Genomic DNA, 27,671 nt, shown 5'->3' with positions numbered 1-27,671 from the left:
AAGGGAACGGAGCGTTCCGGAGAACAAACTACAACTCCCAAGGGGCCTTGCGCGGACTCGGCGCGCCCTGGGCGAGGGGGCGGGCCATTGCAAAGAAGACCGCTGAGGGTCATGGGGCTCCCCTCCCACTTCCTGAACATGAGCCACTGACCCGGCGGACTTTGAGGTGGGCAGGGCTCTCGCGCTTTGTGTCCTCCCCGCTCCTCCGCCAGAGACGTCGGAGGGGGCGTGGCCCGCGCGGAGCCTGGTGGGGGCGCGAGCGCCGCGGGACGTGGGTGACGCGTCTTCTTCCAGCTCAGCGGAGTGTGAGGTGGCGCGGCCCCGCCGGCGATTGGCTGTAGAGAGAGGAGTACGCCGCGGCCGTTGGTCGCCGGCAGCACGGAGGGAGAGCCGGGCCGGGCGGGGGCGATATGGGGCGTCAGTGGCGGCGGCGGCGGCTGGAGGAGGCGGGCGCGAACGAGCCAGCGGCTGCGGCAGTCCCCGGAGTCTTCCTGTGAAGCGCCCCTGTCGGCGCCTCCGTGGGCCCCTCGGAGAGGGCGGCCAGTAAGCGAGCCGCTGAGGAGCCGCTCCCCCAGCGCCGCAGCCCTTAGGACTCTCGGTCCCATCCTCTCGCTCCTGCTCCAGCTCCTCCATCTTGGCCTCGGCAGTGGCGGCTGCCGGGAGGATGTGCCGCCTTCTGGCAGGGGGAAGAAGGAGGAGAAGATGAAGAAGTACCGCCGGGCCTTGGCCCTGGTCTCCTGCCTGTCTCTGTGCTCCCTGGTCTGGTGAGTCGCCGCGACAACACGGGAGTTTCCCAAGAGGGGAGAAGGGAGCAGCCCAGGTCACACCCCCAGATCATCTTGGCTTTCAGGGTGCGGGTCTCCCAGGCCTTTGCGGAGCGACACACCGGTTACTTCGCGCTGTCCCGCTGACTGGCCTGGCTGCGTTCTGTGCGGTTTCCACGGTGTGTTTTGGCATTTACAGAGACTAAGTGGGAGGGAAAGGTGCCTGAGTGGAAGGGACCACCTGAGTGCCTTTGTACTCAGTTACTTTGCCCCTTGGGGACGGTGGGGTGTTGGGGTAGTTCTCAGATAAATGCTAGGTAAGTTGCTCGGGTTTACTGCCAGCCACTCGCTTTCAGTGTGATAAGGGGATGTGATGTGTGCCCGAGGTGCGATTTTAAAAACGTGATTGTCACGAGGGTGAGAGTAATGTACAAGCAGTAGTTGTGGGCATGTCTTACTGTCTTTGGCCTCGAGTACACTTGGGGTTGCTGTTCTTGGAAACTTTGGGGGGCGTTATGAAGCACTTTTCAAGGGGTAGATGATGAAAAGCCGTTGGTTTACTAGAGTGTCTGAGGTGTAGTGTGTACAGTAGGTTCTGGTGGTGTGGCTTGAATAATGTCCCTTAGTAATGGGAGGTTAAGTCCTGTATTTTGAAGGCGGGAAGAGTGCTTTGTTCATAAAAGTTTATGGAGTTTCTGTTGATCACTGGCACATTTGGGTGTCTTTGAGGCGCAAAGAGACCTTGTCAGTAAAAGGATTGGTATCATCATACTGGGAAAAGCCATTTTTTCCCTCCTAGGGAATTTCTTTAGAGATGTGTGACGTTAGCTGACTGAAAAGATGCTTCTTTAGTCAAAGCGATTTGCTCTTTATTAAAGTCTAGGTAAACTGAGTCTCTTGTTTATTTCCGGAAAACACCAACAATGTGTTCATTTTTTCTGTGCTTAATAGATTCCAAAGATATTGAAGTTGTGGAGTTGTTGCTTACATAAAATAATAAAAGAGGGGAAAAGGAAAACACTTGCCTAGCTGAGGAATTTTGATTGGAAGATTGATAGAAGTTTTGGAGAACAAGACATTTGGCCTTTTGACTTTAATTCCAAGCCCTTTTAGTAGGGCCGCTGTCACCCTTTCTACTTTTTAGTATCATGTTGGGTACAAAGAAGTGCATGCAGGAGATGAGTCCACTCACCCCATTTTAAATTTAAATTTGTAGGTGAGATACCAAAACCTTGTGTTCATTTCCACCTTTTCCTGGGGGCTGCTTGGTAATTTATAGGATACATATCATTTCTTTCTTCTTTCTCCTTGATCTTGCCCAACTTTAGATTATGTTATTCTTCACCAGCACTTTCTGAAATGGCTCATAGGGCAAAGAGGTTACACTTTTCATTCAAGTTTAAAATGTACCAGTATCTCTGATTTTTTTTTTTTATTGAAATATATTTGACATTGTGTAAATGTCATTGTGGTATTGTGTAAATTTAAGATGTATAACATGTTGGCTTGATATATTTATGTATTGTAATATGATTGCCATTGTAGTGTTAGTTACCACTTTTATCATGTCACATAGTTATCATTTCTTTTTTGTGGTTGGAATAATTATAACCTAGTCTCATAGTAAGTTTAATAATTGTCATACAGTATCATTATCTATATGCACTATACTCCGTATCACTCCAGGACTTAGTTATCTATTGGATGAAAATTTGTACCCTTATACATGATTTTTTTTTTTTTAATTTTAAGTAGATGGTGGAGAGGAAATCAAACATTATGACGTATTTCCTAAAATCACTTGTGAATTTAAATTAACCATGCTTCTATTACTCTGTGTAACTTCTGGCTGTCTTCTGCTTAGGCTAACTTCAATATGGTTTCTCAGCTTTACTCATTAGTAATAGTGAGAAGATCACGACCTGTTAGGAAAAAAAATCAGTCAGCCTAGTATTGAAAGTAGTAGTCATAAAGTTCTGTAAAGTTTGTTGACTCTCACAGTGAAGAATGGATGTTGAGGGTTTAAGTAAGGAGTGAAAAGTTTAAGAAACTTCAGCTTAAATAATTGGATTAGTATATTTTGAGATTGGTTTGGACTGCCAAATTTAGGGACATTTTAATTATTCTTTATTGAAGCCATTAAAGGGCATTGAAAAGAAGATATTTAGGTTTGAGATTTTCTTGGAAGGGTGATGATGAGATTGGAGAAGAGGAGTGGTACATGGTAGTGATTGGTGGAGGGTATGTTATGTCTTTGAGACACTCTTCCTTGGGGAATTGAAATATTGAAATTACTGCAGTTATTCAACTGGAGGTCTAGTTCTTGTTACAGTCTGGTCTGTATGTTATTTCCCAATATCTCCATTCTCCCTTTACCAATAATGGGTATGTTAAACCATTATAGGGTTAGATGTTTACAGAAGAGTAGTAAAGCTCCTTTTAGTAGCCATTTTTGTCTTCTTTGACATTTATAAATTGTCCCCAAATTTTGTGATCCATTTCTTTTTTAAGCTGTATCATTTTGTAATTTATGAATGCTCTGTGTTCATACTACAGTTCTGTAGTTTCTAAGGTTCTCCTCCCTCCTACCGATATTACTGAAATTTTTTTACCCCTTTTTTTATACTCTCACACTTCTATAGATCTTGATTATGTCTCCCCTCTCCGTTTGTCTTTTCAGCCTAGAGTCCTAACCTTAGATTGCTTTCACACAAAACCCATTCTTCCATCTTATTAGTCATTCTAGTTGCTATTTTTTACTTTCACATATTTTATGTGATTCTTTATCAAGTAGTACAGAGTATTTTAGGCATAAACATACTGTAGCTTCAGCACAGAGTGATAATGATTAATACTGTCCTCTATCTCTGTGTCTAGCTTGTGGTGTGTATTTTACACATTTTAGTACATTCAAATCTTCACAACCCTATGAGGTAAGTATTATTGTTAACCTTATTTTGCATTTTATAGTTAAAGAAGTAGGTAAATTAAATAATTTGGCAAGGTTAAGCAGCTATTAAGTTTAGGAGCTTGGATTTGAATCTAGGCAGCCTGATTTGTGGCAGAGGATCATGACTGTTGTCAAAGGTCGGAAGGCCTGTATTCTAGATATGGCTTCATCACTTACTAGGTATGTGTCCTTGGACATGGTATGTAATTTCTTTGAACCTTAATTCTTGTATCCTGAAAGTAGGAAAACTAATTGATTCACACCTCACTGGGTTGTTAAGAGAATGAAATGAGATAATACATATGACAGGTCTTTATAAAATAGTAAGGGTATATTTATATTTCACAAAATATAAATAGGGTATAATCTATATATTTCATCATAAAATTATTCAACAAGGATTTTTCTCCTGCTTATTATGTATTATATGTTGTTATGGGCATTGGAAACCTAAAAATCGGGTGACCAGCTTATCCTGGTTTTGTCAGTGAAAGTCCCATGTCCCAGGAATCCCCTGGGGATTATTTCTTACTGCTCCTGCTAACAAGTTGCCAAAAATTTAGTGGCAGCATATATTTATTATCTTACAGTTCTGGGGTCAGAAGTCCAGAATAAGTCTTAATTGGGCTAAAGTCAGGATGTCAACAGAGCTGGCTCCTTCTTGAGTCTCTGAGGTAAAGAATCTGTTTCTTGACCTTTTCAGCTTCTAGGGCTACCTGCGTGAAGTCTGTGACTCCTTCCTCACATCAGTCTAACCTCTAGCTTCAGTCTTCACATCGACTAAATGACTGATCCTCCTGCTTCTTTCTTACAAGCACTTTTGTGATTACATTGGGCCCACCAAGACAATCCAGGATTATAGCCCCATCTCAAAATCCCTAATTTAATCACATCTGCAGAGACTGTTTTAACATGTAACATATTCAGGGATTAGGACTCGGGCATCTCTGGAAGGCATCATGCAGCCTAATATACTACCCTCAGTCCTGGCAAACTGGGAAGATGAGCAATCATCCTAAAGAGGAAAAAGATTTGGTTTGTGCTTTAAGCAGTGGATAATCAAAATTTTTTGAGTGTGTCCCCCCCTCAGTCAGTAAAACCATGTGTATGCACCTTTTAATATGTGCTTAATTGTTTATAAGTTATCTGCATGTGCCAATATGATATTAGTATAATAGTATAATAATTTACATAAATTAGATGTTTAAAAAAGATGAGAAGAATGAACAGTCTAATACTTTCTATTAATAGTACTTTTTTTCCCCTCTCAAATAATAATTTCTGGTGAGAGCTTTGTGATTGACCAACTAGATTATTTTACATCATGATGTGATTGATGAATAGCTTGTACTAGTTAAGAGTCTTAGCCCTGCAATTTTCTTGTTGACTTGTGCTTGTGTAGTTACTATCTTTGCAGTCTTCGCAGGAATTTTTTCAAAGCTAATTCTCCATGTTGTGAGAGTCAGTTTAGTTAAAACTAAATAATATAATCCCTAAGTCTACTTAATTGGGCACACATAAATGCCAGTGCCTCACAATGTGCTGGAAGTAAACACCATTTTGTGGGACTTCCACATTTTCCCACAGGTTTCTGACTACAGAGTCCCTGGGGTTATTGATGTGTGACCAGCTGACCTTCAGAACAAGTATAAATTCTTCTATTAAACTTAGTAAAGCTTAATTAATTAAAAAAAGACTATTTTGTAGAGCCATTTTATGTTTACAGCAAAATTGAAATTGAGCAGAAGTTATGGGGATTTCCTATATACTCTGTTCCCACCTTTGTATAGCCTCCTCATTAATCATCATCCCTTATCAGAGTGGTTTATTTCTTTAAGACTAAAAAAAATCTATTCTTGCACCCAATAGGATCATCTTGGAGAAGCTCATATTTAGAGCTAATGAGAAAAACCTGACATTTAAACAGTTCTCATACATTTGACAAGTATAATAATCACAAAAAATAATTACAAAGATCTTTAGGAACAATAAGGGTAGAATTTGTATTCTAGATATGGCTATCACTAGCTGTATGTTCTTGGACGAGTTATTTCTATGAGTCTCAGTACTGATCTGTATAAATGGTTTGCAGGATGGATAGTTCAAAATGGAAGAATTTTGTTTCAGGTAGAGGCAAGATTCCTAGAGTATATGTGGGGAGAGATGGGAAGGGAGGCTAGAGCCAGGTTTTGAAGGGACTTGATAATTATGCAAATGAACTCTGATTTTTTTAACCTGGCTGAGAGTATGAGCCAGGGCAGTAGTTTAAGTAAGAGCATGAGGTCAGATTGATCTTTTAATTAGATCACTATGAGGATAGAATGGATTGGAAGGAACAGACTTTGGAGGCTGGAAACCCTAAAGTGGCAGTCACACTGGAGACACTTGATAGATATCTAAATCAAGGTGGGTCTGTTTTGTTTGCTTTTTTGTCCTTAGTAGTAATTTTTCTGAGTATGTTACCTAGTTTTCATTGACCTCAGAGGTAATATTTCTTGGCTTGTGATTTTATTTCTATAGCCCTTATGTCGCTTTTTCTTTGATAATTTTGCTGGTTTCTTGCTCATTTGTCAATATGCATAAGTGAGCAGAAATATAAGAAACAAGAAAAATATGTAAGCAATTATATCATTTTTAAGATAATTGGAAATATCCTTGAAAATCCTAACTCTGTCTTTTGTCTTTTGTTTGGAGAAATGATTTTCTTTGTTGTGTTTCTGTAACTTTTTTTTAAGACCATAAATCTCTTTTCTGAATAAAATAATATTCAAAATAAAATAATAAAGTAATCCCTCTTCTTTAAATCATTTGATGATTTTTTTTTTTTTTAATCGTTTCTTGTCCTGGGCATGCAGTTTTTAGCATGGTGACTCTAGGTAATGATACTGTGTTGTATATCTTCAAGTTGCTAGGAGTAGATCTTAAAAATTATTACAAGAAAAAAAAATATAGCTGTGTGGTGATGGATGTACTGAACATACCACAATAATATACAAATATTGAATTATTATTTTGTACGCCTGAAACAAACATAATATGCCAGATGTATCTCAATTTTTTTTTAAAAAAAGTCTTTCTTGTGGAACTTGATGTGAAAAACTTTGGGAAGAAAAGTTTATCTTTGTCCTGGGATATACATTCCAAAGAAAGTGTATGGTACTTAAAAGAGGTGTTGAGTTATTAAGTAGGAAAAGGTCTGTGAAAGAAGGTATGACAGGGAGGTACATCTTTGTGTAAAACTCCAACACTTGTGTTCAATAAAAAAGTGGCAAATTACTTATAGTATCCTTTGAATTGTTTTTAAAAGAGTTGTATGTGTTTTATAATAACCTCTTTAGATTATTAAACATTTGAGGATATATCAGAATGGAGGCAGGAGTTGGGTTGGCTGGTAATGAAAAAAACAAAAGATACTAACACCTAAACATACCTTTGGACATCGGTTATTTCATTTTTCCATTGTTCATGAACTCCGAAATTATTCTTTCACTTTTTTCAACTGCATGAATAGAGAAATAGGTCAATACATATAGCTAACATTCTAGGGCTTGGAATGAAAGGGAAGAGAAAAATTTATAAAAACTTAAGTGCTTTATTATTCTTTCAAGCCATCTTCAAGTAGAAACATATGTATGAAATACTTTTGTTTAGTAGTTTATACATAAATGGAACTCTTTATTTGAAACATATATGTACATGTTGCAGATTGTACTTTAGTGCCAGTTGTATGTTGGTTTGCTTTTAAGGCCATATTTTAAAGTAGTTTCAAAAAAATTGTACATGTTGCAAGGATATGAGAAATTGTTTTCAAGTATTTGCAGTATAAGACTGTTAATCCCTTGGGATAAACTTATTTCATAAATGCAGATTTTTTTGAAAGCTTGATTTTATTTTAGGACTTTATTTTTGTGGAATCACTAGTTAAAATTGTTTTATATTTTACATAGAGATAACACCTAGATTTGTTAGGAAATGTTTTGTGGCTTGTAGGTACTAAGCTAATTTTGTATTTCTTGTTATAGAGTATTTGTAATCTAACAGGAGAAAATATGTGAAGTGCTTAAAACTGCCGTGCTCATAGTAAGCATTGTTATAAGATTTCTTTTTATTTCCTCTGGGTGCTTTGGTATAATTAGGAGGGCAGAGGTGTCAGGGTTCAGAAACAGGAATCCATAAAATTCATTCAAAATGTTATTTAGTTACCAACAATGTATTTGTTGTGGTGGGGAATACTGAAGAAGCAGGAGGCTTGAGCTCGGTCCTCTGGAGTATACAAGCTGGTTGTCAAAATACACATTCATACTAGTGTAGTGGAAAGGGCATAAAACTAACTCAGAGCTTGGTTGTAACCCTTTTTTTGCAATATTAATAGTGAGCCTTTATTGGGTGCTTATTTATATTCTCAGTGTTTCATGTCCACCGACTTATTTTATTCTCTTTACAACTCTTGAGAGCCACGCCATTTAAAGATGAAAAAAGAGAGGCACAAAAAAGTTAACCTACTTGCCCAAGTTCTCACAGCTAGTAAGCAATGAGCCAAAGCCTAAGTAGGCTGAGTCTGAGCCTGTGTTTTGTTCTTATTTTTTATTTAAATTCAATTTAGTTAACATATAGATATTATTAATTTCAGGGGTAGAATTTAGTGATTCATCAGTTGCATATAACACCCGGTGCTCATTACATCAAGTGCCCTCCTTAATGCCCATCATCCATTTACCCCATCTCCCCACCCACTCCCCTCCAGCAACCCTCAGTTTGTTTCCTATAGTTAAGAGTCTCTTATGGTTTGCCTCCCTCTGTGTTTTTATCTTAATTTTATTTTTCCTTCCCTTCCCCTATGTTCATCTGTTTTGTTTCTTAAATTCCACATATGAGTGAAATTATACGGTATTTGTCTTTCTTTGACTGACTTACTTCACTTAGCATAATACCCTCTAGTTCCATCCGTGTCATTGCAAATGGCAAGGTTTCATTCTTTTTCATGGCTGAGTAATATTCCATTGTGTACACATCTTCTTTATCCATTCATCTGTCGATGGACATCTGCTGAGCCTGTGTTTTTATCACTACTCTATGCCGCCAGTAGTCTGAGAGATGGCCTTATGCAAGTTTCTTTACCTTTTCTTTGTGTGTCAGTTTTCTTATCTGAAAATGGGCATACTGGATTGCCTCAACTAGGAATGACCATTAGAATTATTCATGAAGCTTTAAAAAAATACACATGCCTAGCATTCTTACCTTGGGGATTCTGTCTCAGTAGGCTTGGGATATTCTTGTTCATTCCAGTCATTACTACTAGATTAGATTAATTCTGAGTTTTTTTTTTTTTTTTTGTACATTTAACATTCTAAGATACCTTATTTGAACACTTGTGAACAATACAAAAAGCTGAATTGTTCAGCAGGTGCTTAAAGAAGAGAAAAATTTGACCTGGAGTTGTCAGGAAAGACCTGACTTAAGTTTAAGAGAAAATAATGTGTGGCTTATAAAGTTTGCTTCTTTGGAATGTAGATGTTTCATTAACTGAAATAAGATGTACTGGTGCTGCTAATATGAATAATGGTCTTTTCCTAGTGTGGGGTGTATGTGTGTGTGTGTGTGTCTGTCTGTAGTGGGTAGATAGTACTTAATTGTCAAGGAGAAAGAGAATAAAAGAGATAATGTACTTGATATAGGTGGGAGTGATAGTAAGCAGACAAGCTTGCATAGAAACTAAAAGCTGTATTTTGGGAATTTTAATGGGTTTTACAAGCTAACCCAAGGAATTAGACAGTAAAGATCGAGCAAGAGAAGTAGTGTTCCAAGAATGTTATTTCAACATCATTGTGCTAGAAATATTTCAGAAGAGAGAGACTTGGAGGGATGAATACTTAAAAAAAAAAAAAGGCAATTGAAATAATTGACATTTATCATAACAAGTATTTGGTAGTAAAAATGAAGAGAGGGTGCATTGAGCAGAGTTTTGAGGAAGTAAATGATCTGGTTTGGACATAGATCGGCCATTGACGGTGCAATATAGTAGAAATAACATTGGTCTAGGATTCAGAAGAGAACTTGGTTTTATTTATTTATTTATTTTTAAAGATTTTATTTATTTATTTGACAGAGAGAGAGAGACAGCAAGAGAGGGAACACAAGCAGGGGGAGTGGAAGAGGGAGAAGCAGGCTTCCTGCCGAGCTGGGAGCCCGATGTGGGGCTTGGTTCCAGGACCCTGGGATCATGACCTGAGCCGAAGGCAGACGCTTAATGACTGAGCCAGTCAGGTGCCCCGAGAACTTGGTTTTAGTTTGCCTCTAACAAGCTCTTGTTCTTCAGAACTCCCTTTCTGTCATCCATGTCAATGTCGAGAGATATTTCCTGAAGCTTCTGTGTGGTACGTTCTAAATAGGATTCTGGTAGATAAAACAAAGTTAGCTGCTTTCTTGGAGTATACTGGTTGAGAGAATAAATGCTAGGATCTAAAGTTACAAATCCGTGCAATAAAGTTCAAAGAGAGAAGAAAAGTTAATTGTTTTTAACTGAGGCAACTAGAAGAATTGGACATGTACAAAAAGAAATGGAAGAGTTGCAGAGGATTTGAATAGGATGAGCTGTTGAGATGAGTGGAATGATCCAAGTGGAATGATCCAAGTGAGGACATTATATAGGCACTTAAAAATGCAGACTTCTGATCTTTAATTTTCAGTCAGACTGGGTGACTCAGTCGGTTAAGTGTCTGCCTTCGGCTCAGGTCATGATCCCAGGTTCCTGGGATCCAGTCCTGCATTGGGCTCCCTGCTCAGCGGGAACTCTGCTGCTCCCCCTATTGTGCTCATTCTCTCTCTAGCTCTCTTCTCTCTCTCTCTCAAATAAATCTTTAAATTTTTTTTTTTAAAATGCAGACTTCAGTGCATTTAAGAATTGGGCTGGAGTTGTCCTCATAGAAGGGATCATTTTTGAAACAAGTTTGACTGAACGTGGAGCTTCTGCAGATACTTAGAATAAAGAAAGATGCCAAGCAAAGTAAAGCTCTGAAGGGAAGGAGAGTGGTTTGAAATGAAAGATGGGAAGAGGTTTAAGGAGGTCATTTGAGTGGCAGCAATATAAAATGTCTCAGATAAGGCTGAGAAAAGGGCCTTGTTTTCAAAAGAGGGAAGTAATTGGTAAAAGCTTATGGGAGTGGAAATAGAAGATACTTGAAGAGCTGGTAGGCATGAGTTCTCACACATTTGATTGGCAGACAGAGAGATAGGAGAGGCTAGAGTAATCTCACCCTTATATACTTCAACCCATTCTATACAGTGCCATGATTTATCTTACTAACGCACAATTTTGATTATGTCAGTCTCTTGCTAAAACATCTTTCAAAGGCTCCTGTCATCCTGAAGAGTAAAAATGTAAACGCTCACCTTAAAGGCCTGAAGTCTGGCCCAAACCTACTTTTCTAGCTTTATTTTTCACTCTTTTTAGATAGGCTTTCTGTTATAGCATGAATAACCTGTTAGCCTGTTTGTAATTTATTTGGGGACCATCTTTGTAGTTTTGAGTTGAAAATTAAGGTCGCGAGGTATTGTGACTTGGGTTTTATAGGCTAAATACACCTGATGCAGTTTCTTAAAATATGTCATTATCAAGTAAGTTTAGTATATGTTTATCTTCAGCAGCTTTGAGAACAATTGTATTGGCTGAATTTCTAATGGTATATGTAAAAACAGAACATACCATATTGTTTAATAAGTGCTACCCCATGCTGGATCCTTGAAATTATAGGTAAATTTAGTGAAACAATCCTCTAAAGATTTTGATACATGGAATAGTTAAGCTAAGAGAATACAAGACCAGTCCTACATCAGAGTGAAAATTAAAGATCAGAACTTTTGAAATTCAAAGGTTTGATTAGAAGCAAACACTAGAATTCAGAGTTTTCTTCAGCTTAGCTCCGCAGTTCCATGTGATTTGACTGGAGACTGCTGTGGCAGCGGAAAAGAATAAAAACTGGGGAGGGAAACGAGCACAGTGTGACCTCTTGTGATGGATCAGCAGGTAGACCTCGCAGAGACAAGCAACCTTAAAGGAGCCCCCAAGCTGATAATAGATAAAGAAGAATATGTCTTTTAATACATCGTGATTAAAGAAAGTAGAGGGCTTATGAAGCGAAAGCGCTGGAGGGAGGCCCAGTGATCTTTTGGTCTCTTGGATTTTGATCGAAGTGGCTTCTATTATACCCATTTCCTACAAATCTCCCTGTACTTCATAGAATTTCTTATAATTTTTTCAAATTTCTGGACAGTGTTCAAAAGACCATAATTTTCACTCTTACCTGAAAGTTAATTTCTACTTTCCCACCTTTATGTTTCATAGATATCTTTCCTGGATTGCCTTTTTTGTTTGTTCGTGAAGGGGGATGTAGGCAGGGCATTACTTTGACCACACTGCTGTAATTGAATGGCTGACACTATTTTCCATACTACGGATTAGATTTGTACTTGTGGTTAAGAAGCAATTCTTCATTGCCCAGTTCTGTTCTTTCTTTTACCATAAATTCCATGATTACTGGGCTCTCTCCCTTTTCTAAGTTCTTATCCAAGCTGTTCCAATCCATAGTCAAAGGAAGAGCTCAGTAGATCACCATGCTGAGAACAGGGCAGTAAGTTCTTTGTCATAGAGGTGCTCAGCGTTATGTGAGGAACAGAAATACAAACAATTAATTTCAGTTCAGCGTTGTAGTAAGTGCTCAGATATGCCAAAGGGTTGTGGCCAAACCCCAGATTGTGGAAATCAGGAATGTGTCCTAGTCCCTAACATGTTCCTGCCCCCAGAAAAAAGAGTAAGAATTTAGTCAGGTTTTGGATGGTGAGGAGTGGGAGCAGGGGCAGAATAGTCTTGGAAGACAGAGAAGCATGAGCCAGAGGCTTGGAAGCATGAGACAGCATAGTATGTGTTCAGGGAACAACTACAAGTAGTTCTGTATTACTGAAGCATGAAGTGGGAGGCAGGGAGTGGCAGAAAATATGAAACTGAAGACTTAGCCAATAGAAGAAAATTTTAGATATTTTAAAATATGCAAGGAAGCTTGAATTTTGTCATGGAGAGTTGATAAAAGGTTCTAAGAAGGAGAACAGTAATTCTGACAATTAGAGTTAGGTTCTTGGCAGTGTGAAGGGTTGATTTGCAGAGGTGGTAAGATAGGAATTAGGGAACTCTGTTAGGAGGTTGCTGTAAGTAAGAGATGAGGGCTTGAGCTAAGGCAATCATAACAGGATGGAGAAACGGGTTACAGAAATTTGAGGTAAAATGAACTGTAAATAGTGGAGGGAGGATGAAAGAAAAGGAGTAGTATAGATGTTTTTCAGGTTTCTAACTTGAGGACTGGGTGGATAGGAGTATCACATGATGAGATCAAGGGTATAGGAAGAGGAGATTTGAAAAAGGAAGATTTTTGTGTTCAAGTTTGGATTTAGTTGTTTTGGAGATATCTTGGAACATGAAGTGGGGGAGATTGAACTTTTAAATGAGGTATACAAGGACGACTGAGAACAGAACCCTGGAAGCCCTGGAATTTAATCTGCTGCAGTCCGCAGCTGCATATCAAAGGAGACTCAGAAGACTCTGAGATGGGAAACAGAATTGTATAATTTGACAAACCAAAGGAGAAGAGGGTTTCAAGTGGAAGCAGTAGTCAGAGGTGCCACACACAGCAGAGAAATCAAAAAAGGTAAATCCTGCTACTACCATGCTGATTTCAGTAGTTTAATGAGGGCAGAAATTAGAATTCAGCAGGCTGAGGGCTAAGTAGAAGGTGAAGAAATTGAGACTATAAGTATATGCTAATCTGGAATTTGATAAGTAAAAGAAGGTAGAAAGGACAATAGCTGTTAACAGTAGTTAACATTTGAGTGCATATTTTATGTCAGACTAAGCACAGTGCATGCATCATTTTATTTTCCTCATAATAACTCCATTTTATTTATTAGAGAGAGAGCAAGCAAGCGAGCGAGTGTGCATAGGTGCACGAGCCAGGGGGAGGGGCAGAGGGAGAGAGAATCTCAGGCAGGCTCCACCCTCAGTGCAAAGCTGGATGCTAGGCTCCATTTTAGATCATGACCTGAGCCAAAATCAAGGGTCAGAAGCTTAACTGACCAAGCCACACACATGCCCCGAAGTAACTCCATTTTAGAGTATCGATATTGAGGCACGCAGATTTTGTAATTTACCCAAGAACATACGACTAATAAATGGAGGACTTGGGAATCTTGACTCTGAAGTTCCATGTCCTAGCCACTATGTTACAAAACTTGATATTTCTATTGTTGCCACTATCTAAATCTGAGGTAAATGTTATTCCTCTTTTGTGATATTTCTTATATTTTTGTTATGCTATAACTAGCCTTGACTAATACCATCAATTCTTGAGTGAACAGATCGGTTGACCAGAGAATATTAAATATGAAGTATAGCAATACAGAAAGATCATAGGCTTTGGAGAGAGATAATCTAGGCTTGCAGTCACAAATTGAACGACTTTGGGCAAGTTAATTTCTGAGCTTTAGCTTCTTTATTTGTAAAAATTAGATTAAGACTTTCATCTAAAAGTCTGAATAAAAAAATAAAAACATAACTTTTTTTTTATTCTTATGTTAATCCCCATACATTACATCATTAGTTTAAAAACATAACTTTTTTTTTTTCCCCCAAGACATCAGGTACTTAGGATTACATTGCTCATACTCGATGCAGAGTTCTGCATGGGTCCCCTTTTTCACTCCATTTTACATGATTACTCTTTTATCTTCTATCTTCAGTGTCATTCTTTTCCCCATTTTAGGCAGTTACCCCAGAGTATATTTGAGCCTTTCTAGTCAGCTTGCATGTATTTATTTGATGTTTTCTTCCCAAATAGTCGTGTTTTGCTTATATGTTATAAAATTTTACATAAATTGTATGATGCTATTAATCTCATTCTTTCTACTTTTTTTCATTTAACACTTTTAATTGCTTTGGTTATTAGAACCATCATTAAAATGAATTTTAAGTAGTTAATGATGTGGGAGATGCCCTCAGGAAAGCCTCATAATATCATTTATTCATTGAGCAGCACTTTGTGTGTGGCTGCTTCTAATGAGAGACTATATGTTAATAAATGCATTTGGGTGTATTCTGTTCCATTTGCTTGTCTTTTGCTATCCCAGTACTGTAGTCTAGTTAGAATGGTTTCGTAATAAATTTAATTATCTGGCAAGGTGAACCACATGCCTTCGCTTTTTTTGTTAATTTAGCTATTCATGGGCCACTTTTTTTCTTTTCTTTTCTTTTTTTTTTTTTAATAAGATTTTATTTATTTATTTGAAAGAGAGAATGGGAGACAGAGACCACGAGAGGGAGGAGGGTCAGAGGGAGAAGCAGACTCCCCGCCGAGCAGGGAGCCCGATGCGGGACTCGATCCCGGGACTCCAGGATCATGACCTGAGCCGAAGGCAGTCGCTTAACCGACTGAGCCACTCAGGCGCCCTGGGCCACTTTTTTTCTGTATCATATTTAGAATGAATGGATCCTTCAGGTATTTTGATAAGAGTTATATTTGAGTGATGAATTGCTATCTTTACATTGCTGTCACCAGTATTCCATCTATGAACATATTAGATTTTTTGTGTATTTATTTCTTTATTGTATGATCATGACCAGAGTTAAAATTTTTTATCTATAAATGGTTGTGTATTATTTTTCTTAGGTTAATTTCTAAATTGTTTATAATTTTTTTTATTGCCAATAGCTTATTTTCTTTTTGGTTACTGCTGGGAGGAAAATACAAACTTTTCTGTTTCTTAAATTTTTAAGTTGAGATAATTTACATACAATGAAATGCACATATATTAGTTCTATATGTAGTTGGATCAGTTTTGACAAATACATATATTTGTGTAACCTACCCCCCCATCAAGATACAGAACATTTGTATCACCCCAGAATGTTCCTCATGTCCTTTTCTAGTGAGTCCCCTGAAGCAACCTGTGATTCGATTTCTGTCACCTGTGGATTAGTTTTGCTAATTCTGGAACTTCATCTAAATGGAGTTATACAGTATTTTCTTGTGTCTGGCTACTCAGTATAATGTTGCTAAGATTTATCCATGTTGTTTCATTAGTCAGTAATTCATTTACTTTTATTGGGAGTAGTTAGTACATTCTATGAATATATTATAGTTTATTCTGCTGTTGGACATCTGGGCTGCTTCCAGTTTTTGGCTATTAGAAATAAAAGGTACTAGGGCCATTTTCATACAAGCCTTTTTGTGGACATAGTTTTCATTTCTCTTGAGAAATACCTAAAAGTGGAATTGCAAGTGCTGAAACAGTTGGGTATCGTATGCTTCTGGATATAATACCCTGAGAAAAACACACCATCACTTATGAAGGATCCCATCCAGGAATATATAACCTGAATCTGGACATGAAGAAACATCAGATAAGCCTCAAATAAGGACCATATTATTTAAAAAATTAAAGGACTGTGTTCTTAAAAAATATCAGTGCCACATAAGGTAAAGGCCAAAAACTTATTTCAGGTTAAAGGAGGCTGAAGACACATGATACATGCAGGACATGATTCTGGACTCAATTCTGTAGTTGGGAGTAGTGGAGGGGGAACGCTATAAGGATATTATTGGGTTAATTGACAAAATTGCAGTATGGATGATAGGTTAAAGTATTATGTCATTGTAACGGAAGTTGATAATTGCACTGTGGTTATGTAAGCGAATATCCTTATTCTGTGGAAATACATAGTAAGGTAGTTAGAGATAAATTAAATGGAGAGGGAGAAAGAAAGAGTGTAAGAAGGAAGATGTGAGAGTGTGCTATGAGCAAATGACAAGTGATGGAAGAAATGAGGCAAAATGTTAACAATAGGTTGATATGGTTTGTGTATGTTCTTTGTACTATGCTGGCAATTCTTCTGAAACTTTGAAATTATTCCCAAATAAAAAGTGAAAAAAACAAAAACAAAACCTGGTTTGGGATTTTTCCCTTCTCTGTGTGAGGTATTGATTAATCCACTCAAATTTCTTTAATTTTCATTAGTTTTATACTTTGTGCCAGTTTTGCTATTTTTCTAGACAAACCCATTTCTTCTAACTTTTCAAATATATTGGTATTTGTATAATTTGTAATATTTTATAATTTTAAAAATCTGTTTTATCTGTGGTTATTTCATGTTTTTGTAGCATATTTTGTTAATTCACATCACCAACTCTTCTTGATCGGTTTTGTCAGAGATTTATCTTTTTAACATTTTCTTCAAAGAACCAAGTTTTGGTTTTCTGAATCTTTGCCTTTTTCTTTATTTCAGTGTTTTCTGTCCTTATAGCCTTCCTTTTTATTTTATTTTATTTTATTTACACTCTTATCTCTTTGAGTTGAAAGATTAGCTCTTTTTTTCAGGGTTTGTCTTCCAGTGTGTTTAGAAGCATAGTTTTCCTGCTATTGTCTTATCTGCATCCCACCAATTTTGACCAGTAGTCCTCCACTATAATATTTCATAATTGTTCCTTATTATTTCCTCTTTAACGGAAGGATTATTCTGCTGCATCATTTGTGTTTCTAGACTTAGAATGTTGGCTTTTTGTTACTTCAAATATTGTTGCCATGTGGTTGATAGAGTATAGTTTATTAGATCTTCAGTCTTTGGAATTTGAGTCTTCTTTTGAAGTTTTAGTATATGATCAGTATTTGGGAAATATCCCATGTGTGCTTGAAAAGAATGTTTAATTTGATTTGTTATAAAGTTCTATATTTTTGATCAAGCTTGTTTCTTATATATAATATAAATCCTATGTTTCCTTAGTTTTTGTCCATCTCTTATTTTGTAAGAGATAATTTAAAATAGGCTACCAAGGCACCTGGGTGGCTCAGTTGGTCTAACTCTTGATTTCTGCTCAGGTCATGATCTCAGGGTTGAGACTGAGCCCTGCATCAGGCTCCATGTTGGACATGGAGCCTGCTTAAGATTCTCCCTCTTCCTCTGCCCCATTCCTCCCAACCCCCACGCTTTCTCTTAAAAAAAAAATAAGCTACCATAATTTTTGATTATTCTGTTTTCACACGTAGCTTTGGTTGTTTTATATATTTTGAAGTGATACTGTTGGGTGCATATATATTTATAATCATATCTTTTTACTAAGATAAATAAATCTCTTAGTGACATAATGCTTATCAATTTAATTGTTTTAATTAGAATTGCTACTTATTTTTTTTCGTGTTTTCTCAATGTATCTTTACTCAAATTTTTAATGAATTGAAAATTATGCCTAACATTTCCTAACAAGCCTCTGTATCTAACATAATATCTGGTAATATTGGTAGTCTTAAGTGCTTATATAGTTTCTTCAGTATAACTCAGAGGGAAACATTAATTCATTTGAAAGTTTGACTTTCAAACTTCAGACTCCAGTTAGATTTGCCCTCTCCCTGCAATTATTAGGCTTGGCTCATTTGCATATTAACATATTCTTTATTGCACATTAATGGAATTTATTATTGCATTATTTTGCTAAATTTCTTTGATAAGATTATAAAAAGTAATTGTTTAAGGTAGCTAGGTCTGTATTTTTGAGCTAGCAGTTGTAAAACACTCTCATTCTAAGCCATTGGTATTAAAAAATGGTGTTTCCTCAATCACTTATACATTAAAGAATACTTTCTCTCTTAATTAAATCTTTTTTTTTGTCACTTTAAGACTTAATTCAGTTGCTATATCCTCTAGAAAAAATTTCCTGAGTCCTTCTCCTGTTCTCTTCAGTAAGAGCTAATTAATACATCTTTTACTTAACATTTACATTTTAACCACTATTTTTTGAAATATTTAGTTTTAACATACCCTTTAAAACAGCATAGTGCCTAGCAGTATTAGACTGTAGGTTCCCACTGCAAGAAAAACTTAAGTCACTATACATTCAAATTGAAAACCTTTCAAGAAAAAACTATTAGTGTCATCTGGATACGAACATTCATTCCTTCCACATTGTGGTACTTTTTTTTAAAAATCTAGTAACCATTAAGACCGTATCTAAAACAGCTTTTGTGGAAATAATAGGCAAATAACAAATATTTGTCATTAAAATAGATGAATATATATTTATTCTATTAATACATGGTAAGCCTATTTTTTGGAGAGTGAACAAAAAAAAGAAACATTAATGATATAAATACGAAATTAAAATGGAGTGCTCAACAACTGCTAATATTTCTATTGCTTTTAAGCTCATACAGTTTATAATTTATCCATATGCTTTTTGTCCATTTTAAAGAATTCTATTCTGGGGCGCCTGGGTGGCTCAGTTGGTTGGGCGACTGCCTTCGGCTCAGGTCATGATCCTGGAGTCCCGGGATCGAGTCCCGCATCGGGCTCCCTGCTCGGCAGGGAGTCTGCTTCTCCCTCTGACCCTCCCCCCTCTCATGTGCTTGCTCTCTCTCATTCTCTCTGTCTCAAATAAATAAATAAAATCTTTAAAAAAAAAAAAAAAGAATTCTATTCTGGCAACTGTACCCAGACAGGTATTACAATAATATATGTAGAAAGTAAATACAACACTGAATTATTATTTTCTATTTAAAAATGGATGGAATTCTAAAACTTTTTCTTATGGGAATTTAAAGACATGCCAAAAAAAGTATAGAAGGAAGAGTGTAACAGGCATGTACCTGTTGCCTAGCTTCAATAATAATTAGCCTTTTGTCAATCTTATTTCATTTCTCTCTGTTCCACTTCTTAAAACAGCTTTATCAGGGGCATAATTGGCCTACAAAAAACTACATAAATTGTACAGTTTGATTCATCTTGGCATATGTATACATCCATGAAACTATCCAAGCAATTGGTGAACATATCCCCTTTACCCTCAGGAATTTTCTCATGCCCTTTTGTAATCCTTTCCTCCTGGCTTCCTCCTCCAGGCAACCACTGATTTGCATTCTGTAGCTATAGTTTAGTTTGCATTTTTTGTATTACGTAAGCGGAATCATACACTATATACTATTTTTTTTTTTTTTTGATCTGGCTTCTTTCACAGAAGAAGTTTTTTGAGGGTGTTGTGTGTTTCAAATTCATTCCTTTTTATTGCTGAATAGTATTACATTGCATGTCTGTAGTACGGATTGTTTATCTCTGTACCTGTTCATGGACATTTGAGAGTTTTTTCCAGTTTTTGACTACTATAAATAGAGCTCCTGTGACCTTTTGTGTTTTCCTTTCTCTTGAGTGAATACTTAAGGGTGGAATGGCCGGATCATATATAAGTGTGTTTCACTTTTAAAGCAATGCCAAATTGTTTTCCAAAGTGATTGTACCATTTATATTCCCATGAACAGTATATGAAAGTTTCAGTCCTTCCATATTCTTTGCAACAGTTAGTATGGCCAGTCTTTTAAATTTTAGCCATTTTAATAGGTAGTAGTGGTATCTCATTATGGTTTTGATTTGCATTTCTCTATGACTAAGGATGTTGAGCATCTTTCACTTTTATTTGCCATCCCTGTGTCTTCTTTGGTGATATGATGGTGAAAATCTTTTGCCTGTTTTTAAAAAATTAGGTTGTTTCTTATTTTTTTTTTAAAGATTTTATTTATTTGCCAGAGAGAGAGAGCACGAGAGAGCATGTGTGTTCACACAAACACAAGCAAGGGAGCTGCAGGCAGAGGGGGAAGCAGGCTCCCCACTGAGCAAAGAGCCTGATGCGGAACTAGCTCCCAGGACCCCTGGATCATCACCTGAGCTGAGGCAGATGCTTAACTGACTGAGCCACCCAGGCAACCCCAAAATTGGGTTCTTTCTTACTTGAGTTTTGAGAGTTCTTTACACTGGATACAAATCCTTTACCACATATATGCTTTGCAAATATTTCCTCCCAGTCTGTAACTTTCCTTCTCATTTTAATAAGTGTATTTTGTGGAACAGAAGTTTTTAATTTTGAAGTTCGGTTTCTCAATTTTTTCTTCCATGGATTGTGCTTATTTTTAAAAGAAACTTGTGGGGCCCCTGGGTGGCTCAGTCGTTGAGCGTCTGCCTTCGGCTCAGGTCAAGATCCCAGAGTCCTGGGATCGAGCCCCGCATCGGGCTCCCTGCTCTGTGGGAAGCCTGCTTCTCCCTCTCCCACTCCCCCTGCTTGTGTTCTCTCTCTCGCTGTCTCTCTCTGTCAAATAAAATCTTAAAAAAAAAAAAATGAAACTTGTATTTTGGATTGATTTTAGATTTATAGACAATATGCAAAGATAGTACGAAGAGTTAACTATATACCTTTCACCCAGCCACCCTGAATGCTAAATCTCACATAACCTACCCACATTGGGGAGGGCGGTCTACTGAGTCTACTGATGCTAATGCTAATCTCATTTCCAAAAAACTCAGAACTTGGAGTAATAGGATTGATTTATGATATTAAAAACAAGGATCTGTTGGTCTTCACAATAACTGTGGATATTAGGAATTATATATACACACACACATAGTTCCTGATGATAAAACTAGTATATGCTTGTGGTAGAAATTTAGAAACTATAGAAAAGGATAAGAAATTAAGGGAGTATCACTACCAAAACGCTAATATCCACAGTTTTGGATATTTGAAACTTTGGTTGTCCCAAATACATACCTACCTTACCTACACACACACCACCCCTCCGCCCCCCGAGAAACACCCCTCCCCCCCCGAGAAACAATGTAAAAGTCTGTCAGTAAAGAAGTACATAATAAATAATGATGTATCAGTATGAGGTTTTGAAAAGTAATATATTCTTGTGGTTCAAAATTCAGAAGACATAGAGTATTTAGTAAAAAAATGCTCTTGTATTTTTCTTGTGATTCTGCCACCCAGTTTTCCTCCTTGGATGCAACCAAGGTAGTGCTTTTTTAAAAAAAAAAATCTTTCAAAGAAATGTATGCACACACAAATACCTTTAGTACACATATATACATGGTAGCCTACTAAGTATGTATATATTATTATGTACCTTGCTCTTCTCCCCCTTTATTTTTTTAGTTTTAATTTTATCAAAATAGTATATCCATATGAAAGTCAGATAGCTCTAAAAGATTTATTTATTTATTTTGGTTTGAAAGAAACCACTTTCATCTCTTGGCTGATTAATTTTATATTCTTTGTCTCTAAAATAATTGCTTTAATGTCAGTTTTAGGTATTCTAGTGCAGATGATCAGATTCTTTTTACTATATGCTGGTAATACAATTCTGTCATAATTTGGGTTAGATCAATATTCATTATTTATATAATTATTGACATATATATGCTATTCACAGCTGAGCCATGTAGTAAAACATGATTACTTTTCCTTTTCTGTACTTCTTTTCTTTTCTCCTGGAACTAATATTTGACTTACTAAGTTTGCTTATTTTTTTATTTAATTACGAACTATCTGGCAGTTACATAGATTTGTACTTAACATTTTCAAAGACCTATCTGATGTGCTGTCAATTTCATCCTCTGAAAGAAGGTTCTTCTAGAGTTTCTGATAACCTCCAGTTTAGACTTGGTTGCTCCCTGTTCTCTCTGTATAGCTGTCATCTTAGGATTTCTGTTTCCAGTCACCAAGGGGATTCCCTTTCCCTCTCTCATCTCAATACTATATTGTTGTGATTACTGTGGTTTCATAGACATGTAGTTCCCTCATATTAAAATCTTCTTGATTATTCTTACTGTTTATATAAATTTTATATCAGCCTACCTACTTAAAAATCTTCTTTATGTCTTCAAATCTTCTGTATATATTAGCTCAAATTGTATAATTTGACTTTTCCATGTTAAAGAATTGTCAAATATTGGCGATTTCGAACAGTTCAACCAAATAGAACATTTCTTGCTAAGTTTGTATTTTAGTTTTTATTGTTCTTTTGCAAATGGGGACTTTTCTTCTGTTTCATCTTGTAACAGGTGGTGATGGTTTGAGTAGAATTGATTTGAATCTAATTTTATACCTAGGAATATAATTTTTATACCCAAGACTTCTTTTAATAGGTGGTTCTTTTTAATTTTCCACCTATATAAAGTAATTATCTGCAATTAAGGATCATTTTCTGTCCCCTTTTCCATTTTTATACTTTTTATCATATTACATAATACTAACAGTAATGGACATTCTTGTCTTGTTTCAGATCTAAATAGGGTTATTTTTAGATTACGTCACTAAGTTTGGTACTGACTTTTAGGCTTGTGTATTGTGCATATATGTTTCCATGGTAAACATCTGCTTATTCTCTATTTTAAGAAAATCTTGATGGATGTGTAAGTTTATCAGATGTCTTTCAATGACTGTGGAATAATCATAAGATATTTTTCCTTCATATTTTTGCATGGTAGACTAAATAAATAGATTTTATTATATTGAACCACTTTTGAATATCAGAACTAAACTTTACTTGATCATAACAGTGGTATATTATTTCTTTGGTGTGTTCCTAGAGACTTTCTCTTTTATTGTTTTATTTAGAATTTTTGTGTCTGATTTCAAAGGTTGTATTAACCTGTAGTATTCATTTATGTGTGCTATTTCTCTTAATTTTGGCTATCACGGCTTTGTTTCCTATATCAAAACTATTTGGAAACTTAGCTTCTATTCTTTGAAATAGTTTAGGCAGCTTTAGAATTCTCTGTTCTTAAATATTTAGTAAAATTTAGAATATTATTGGCATCTGATACTTTTCTGAGGAGGTTAACTCCTTGAAAACTTTTCCTTCTGTGATAATTATCAGATACTCCTTTTGTGAAATCTTTATTGTTTTACCTTCATGAAATTCATAATCCCTTACTTGGAATGCTGATAACACAGTTTATGGGGGGTTTTTAGGGCATTAAATAAAAATACTTGTCTTACGTACATTTGTCTTCATTAAATTGTTAAGTTCTTGAGGGCATTAGGGTAGGAGCCATCTATTTATTTATTGCCTAAAATTCTAGCCCATAGTAGGGAATATGTTGGCTTAACAACTTTTCCTTCTTTCTTTCTTTTGGTGATGGTGAATGTTTTACAGGCTTCCCAGTTGGCGTGTATGTTGTAAAGAGAGTTCTTCAGCTTCATCATATTACTCTCAAGATGACAATTGTGCACTAGAAAATGAAGATGTACAATTCCAGAAAAAGGTACCTTAAATAAAGTTGACAATGTAATTTGTGTGTCAGCTTTTTAAGACTTCCTCAAAACGTTTGGAATAAAAGTCATTTCAAAAATACTATGACATAGTTTTTGGTGATTTGTAATTCTCCTTGCTGTAATCGGAAGAATTACTCAGGTCATTCTGAAAGTAAGCTATCTTTGAGATATTTATATGTTTATTCTTGGAATGTTGTAACATCGTTAGTCCTAGAGTAGGGAAAAAAATAGTAGCTATTCGGAGAACTGAAAACCAGTGGTTCACTTTTTAATATTCTAAATAGTTCAAAGGTTTCAAAAGAAACCCTTATAAGTAAACACTTAGAACTGAGGATTATAGGGAGACCCTGCAGTCAGTGGCCATGTAGTTTTTTTATATAATTGGGTGGAGTGAATAGACAGAGTCCAAAAAACCAGACCAGATGGTCTTTAAATCATTTATTATTTTATCATTTTAAATTATAAAAGGTGGGGTGCCTGGCTGACTCAATCAGTAGAGCATGTGACTCTTGATCTCAGGATCATGAGTTCAAGCCCCACATTGGGCATGGAGCCTACTTAAAAAAAAAAGAGAGAAATTAAAATCAATCAGTCACTCAATAATAGAAGGTGAGTATTGACTAGATTTGGCTCCCCCCCCCCATCAATATATGTGTTACAGTTGATCCTTGAATGACATGGGTTTGAACTGTGTGGGTGCATTAATATGCAGATTTTTTTATGGTACAATACTGTAAATGTATTTTCTCTTACAATTTTCTTAACACTTTGTTTTTCTAACTTACTTTAATGTAAGAATACAGTATAATAATACATATAACATACAAAATATGTGTTAATTGACTGCTTATTATTGGTACAGCTTCCGGTCAACAATAGGCTATTAGTAGTTTTTGGGGAGTCAAAAGTTATATGGAGATTTTTGACTGTGCTAAGGCTTGGTACCCCTAACCCCTGCATTGTTCAAGGATCAACTGTATAAAAGTAATTTATACTAACTATAAAATATTCATATTTATATCCTGTTCCCCTCCCCAGAGGAACCACAATTTACTGTTTCTTGTGAAAACATTGAGACTTTTTTTTTTGGTTATCTAAATATGGCACACAAATTAGTATTTTATTTTCCATAAAATGTCATATTATAAATATTCTACAAATGACTTCCCCCTTTGCCCCAATAATATCTCATAGATACCTTTTCATGTTGTTGTATTCTTGTGATGGTTACATTTTTATTTCATTGTATAAATTATGATGTATTTCTTTATTGACAGACTTTAGCATTGTTTCTCAGCTGTGTTTGTGCACGTGGGCTTGTGTGTGTGCATGTGGGCTTATGTGTGTGCATGTGTGTGAACATAAGTTTATAATTACATACTTGGAGGGGTTGGCATGATACTTATTCAAATTTTGGAGTTATGTTGGATTTATTTCTGGGATGGAGCAATTTTGAAGACTGTTGCTGAATATCTCTTTAAAAAGAATACAATTTTATACTTTTACCCACGGTCTGTAAAACTTTGATCTAATCTCTGCTGAAAAATTTGAAGACTAAATGTGAGAATGAATATAAGCGAAGTATTCGGGGGGGAAAACATTCTTTCAGCAAATATTTAAGTATCTGGTATACGTTATAAAGATTTATGTAAACAAAGAATATGAACTTTGCTTTTATGAAACTTACATGCTAGAAGATACATTTAAACTTGAAGGTGTCTGAAATCTTAACTTGTAAGTCAGTGTCAAAAGAGAGATGATACAAAGAGCTGTATGTACATTCATTTATTAGATATTTCCTGAAGTCTTACTGTGTGCCTAATACATAGTGCTGCGTGGTAGGACTAAAGTGCTTATTAAGAAATCAAATGAGGGTCTTCAACTCATTTAGTATACATTTTAAGTGGTGGCAAGGAAGGGAATGCAGGAAGATGGACACATTACACAAATAAAAGTAAGAGTCAAATGTGTTATAAAGTATATAATATTGTTTAGGACTGTTTTCTGAAACAGTTTTATCAGTTACCCTTTTTTCTTTGTTGCAATATAGGATAAAAGAGAGGGACCTATCAATGCCGAATTATCGGAAAAAGTGGGTTCAAACTTACCTAGTCCTCCAGAAGAACATAAATTAAAAGATGACTACATTGTGGATGTACAGGTAAGCTATGTTGCTTTGATCTTTAATGATAACGTCTTTTAAAACTGCTTCACAAGACAGAAAACTTCTGTTTGGTCACCATATTGTGTATTGTTACTTTTTCTTTTTGAACTGTTGTGCAATTGGCTTTAATACTATTCACCTGCTAAGAGTACTGCTTTTGAGAAAATGTAAAATTACAGATTTAATAATAAATGTGACTATTTCTTTGTAGTAAAAGTTTGGGTGTAAGTTCTCATGTCTTCATAGATTCCATTTTGGCTCACTATAACGGATCTTTGTCTCCAGATTTTTAGATGTCGGGAAATTTTTTCTAACTTACAACAAAAGAAAGTATTTGTATGTAAAACAAAGTATTTTGATACCAAACTTTTGTCATTCAGTGTGGAGTATGAATTAATAATAGGTTAAAGTATGTTTTATATGTTTCTTATATTACATTCTGAATATTATTTTCCATTTTGTACATCAGATTTTATGAAAGATGTTAAAAACTATAAACTGACCAGAATGCTGAAGCATCTGGAACCCATTTAATATCAGGAATAGCTGAAGGAACTAGGGATATTTGATCTGGAGGACGAAGAACTAAGGAAAAACTAAGTATCTCAAATATTAACAAAAACAAACTTCAGCTCAAAATGAGGGAGAATTCTTTTTTAAAATACAGTTAGAGCTATTTTATGACTTAATTGGGCTATCTAAGTACAAATAGTGAGTTTCATTTTATTGGATCCTAGAAGATGTTTGTCAAATGTTTCTACGTAAGAGTAAGAAAGTGTTCTCTGTAGCCCTTCTAGTTATATGACTATCCCGAACAGTCCTGCCATTGTTCATTTTCTAGAATTTTTATCATGGTATACTCTTGCTCAAGTACTTTGAAGTGCTTACTGCGTCTTATAGATCTTTGCTGTTCAGTATAGTAGCCACTAGCTACATTTGGCTATTGAGCACTGGAAATGCAGTTAGTCCAAATTGAGACTCGCTGTAAGTATTAAATACATATTGGATTTTGGAGACTTAGTAAAAAAAAAAAAAAGTAAACTATCTCATTTTTTTTTAATACTGAATACATATTAAAATGATAATATTTGATAATAATAAAAACTCCTTTTCTCAAGGCCTCCACCATAAAATGCAAACTATTTGTATTCCTTTGTGTATTTTTCATTTCAGTGTAAATAATTCCCCAGATGATTATATTTTATATTCCACTGACTCTATATCTTATGTTTTCTTTCTGTTCTCATACTGGGTCCTTTTTTTCTTCAAAGTCCTAGTTTTTCTAGTCCATAATAGTCTATAGTTTCTCTTTTCCTTGAACTGAGCATGAGTACCTCACTTGATACTCACTTAATAAGCATTAAATGTCTACTATGTGCCAGGGAACATGAAAATCAAGAGAACATAGTTCTTACTCAAGACATTTATAGTATACTTGAAAAAGAGAAGGAGACCTAAATAAGGCAATTGAGGTTTTACAGATGCTCTATTAAGTCTATACAGAGAACAGTAGAGGTATAGAGGAAGAGGAATGGCTAATTCTATTTAAGGTTGGTAGTGGGGGAGAATGTGCTGATAGAGGTTTCAAATATGAGTGGTATTATGTAGATTTCAGATTGTGTTTTGGAGGAGTGAATGGCCCAGAGCATCCAAGGACTGAA

The 27,671-nt window shown here is 36.0% G+C and overlaps 1 protein-coding gene across 5 annotated transcripts in view; it reads left to right on the top strand.

Annotated features, from left to right (window-relative positions):
- The first annotated feature begins 559 nt into the window (after positions 1-559).
- The window catches only part of SUCO (SUN domain containing ossification factor), an 85,284-nt gene continuing 58,172 nt past the window's right edge, over positions 560-27,671 (top strand). For all 5 annotated transcript variants that reach the window (XM_064594312.1, XM_045877439.3, XM_045877440.3 and 2 more), the window contains exons 1-3: positions 560-764; positions 23,728-23,836; positions 25,897-26,007. In XM_064594312.1, coding sequence (XP_064450382.1) covers positions 703-764; positions 23,728-23,836; positions 25,897-26,007 — 282 coding nt within the window. In that variant the 5' untranslated portion in view covers positions 560-702. The remainder of the gene's footprint in view (positions 765-23,727; positions 23,837-25,896; positions 26,008-27,671) is intronic.

The sequence above is a fragment of the Mirounga angustirostris genome, unplaced genomic scaffold (assembly GCF_029215605.1).
Source record: "Mirounga angustirostris isolate CCGP_5_RB_7025 unplaced genomic scaffold, mMirAng1.0.hap1 SCAF_6, whole genome shotgun sequence".
In the NCBI taxonomy this organism is placed as follows: Eukaryota; Metazoa; Chordata; class Mammalia; order Carnivora; family Phocidae; genus Mirounga; species Mirounga angustirostris.
The sequence above is the reverse complement of the archived record's forward strand: the minus strand, read 5'-3'. Positions and strand labels throughout refer to the sequence as shown.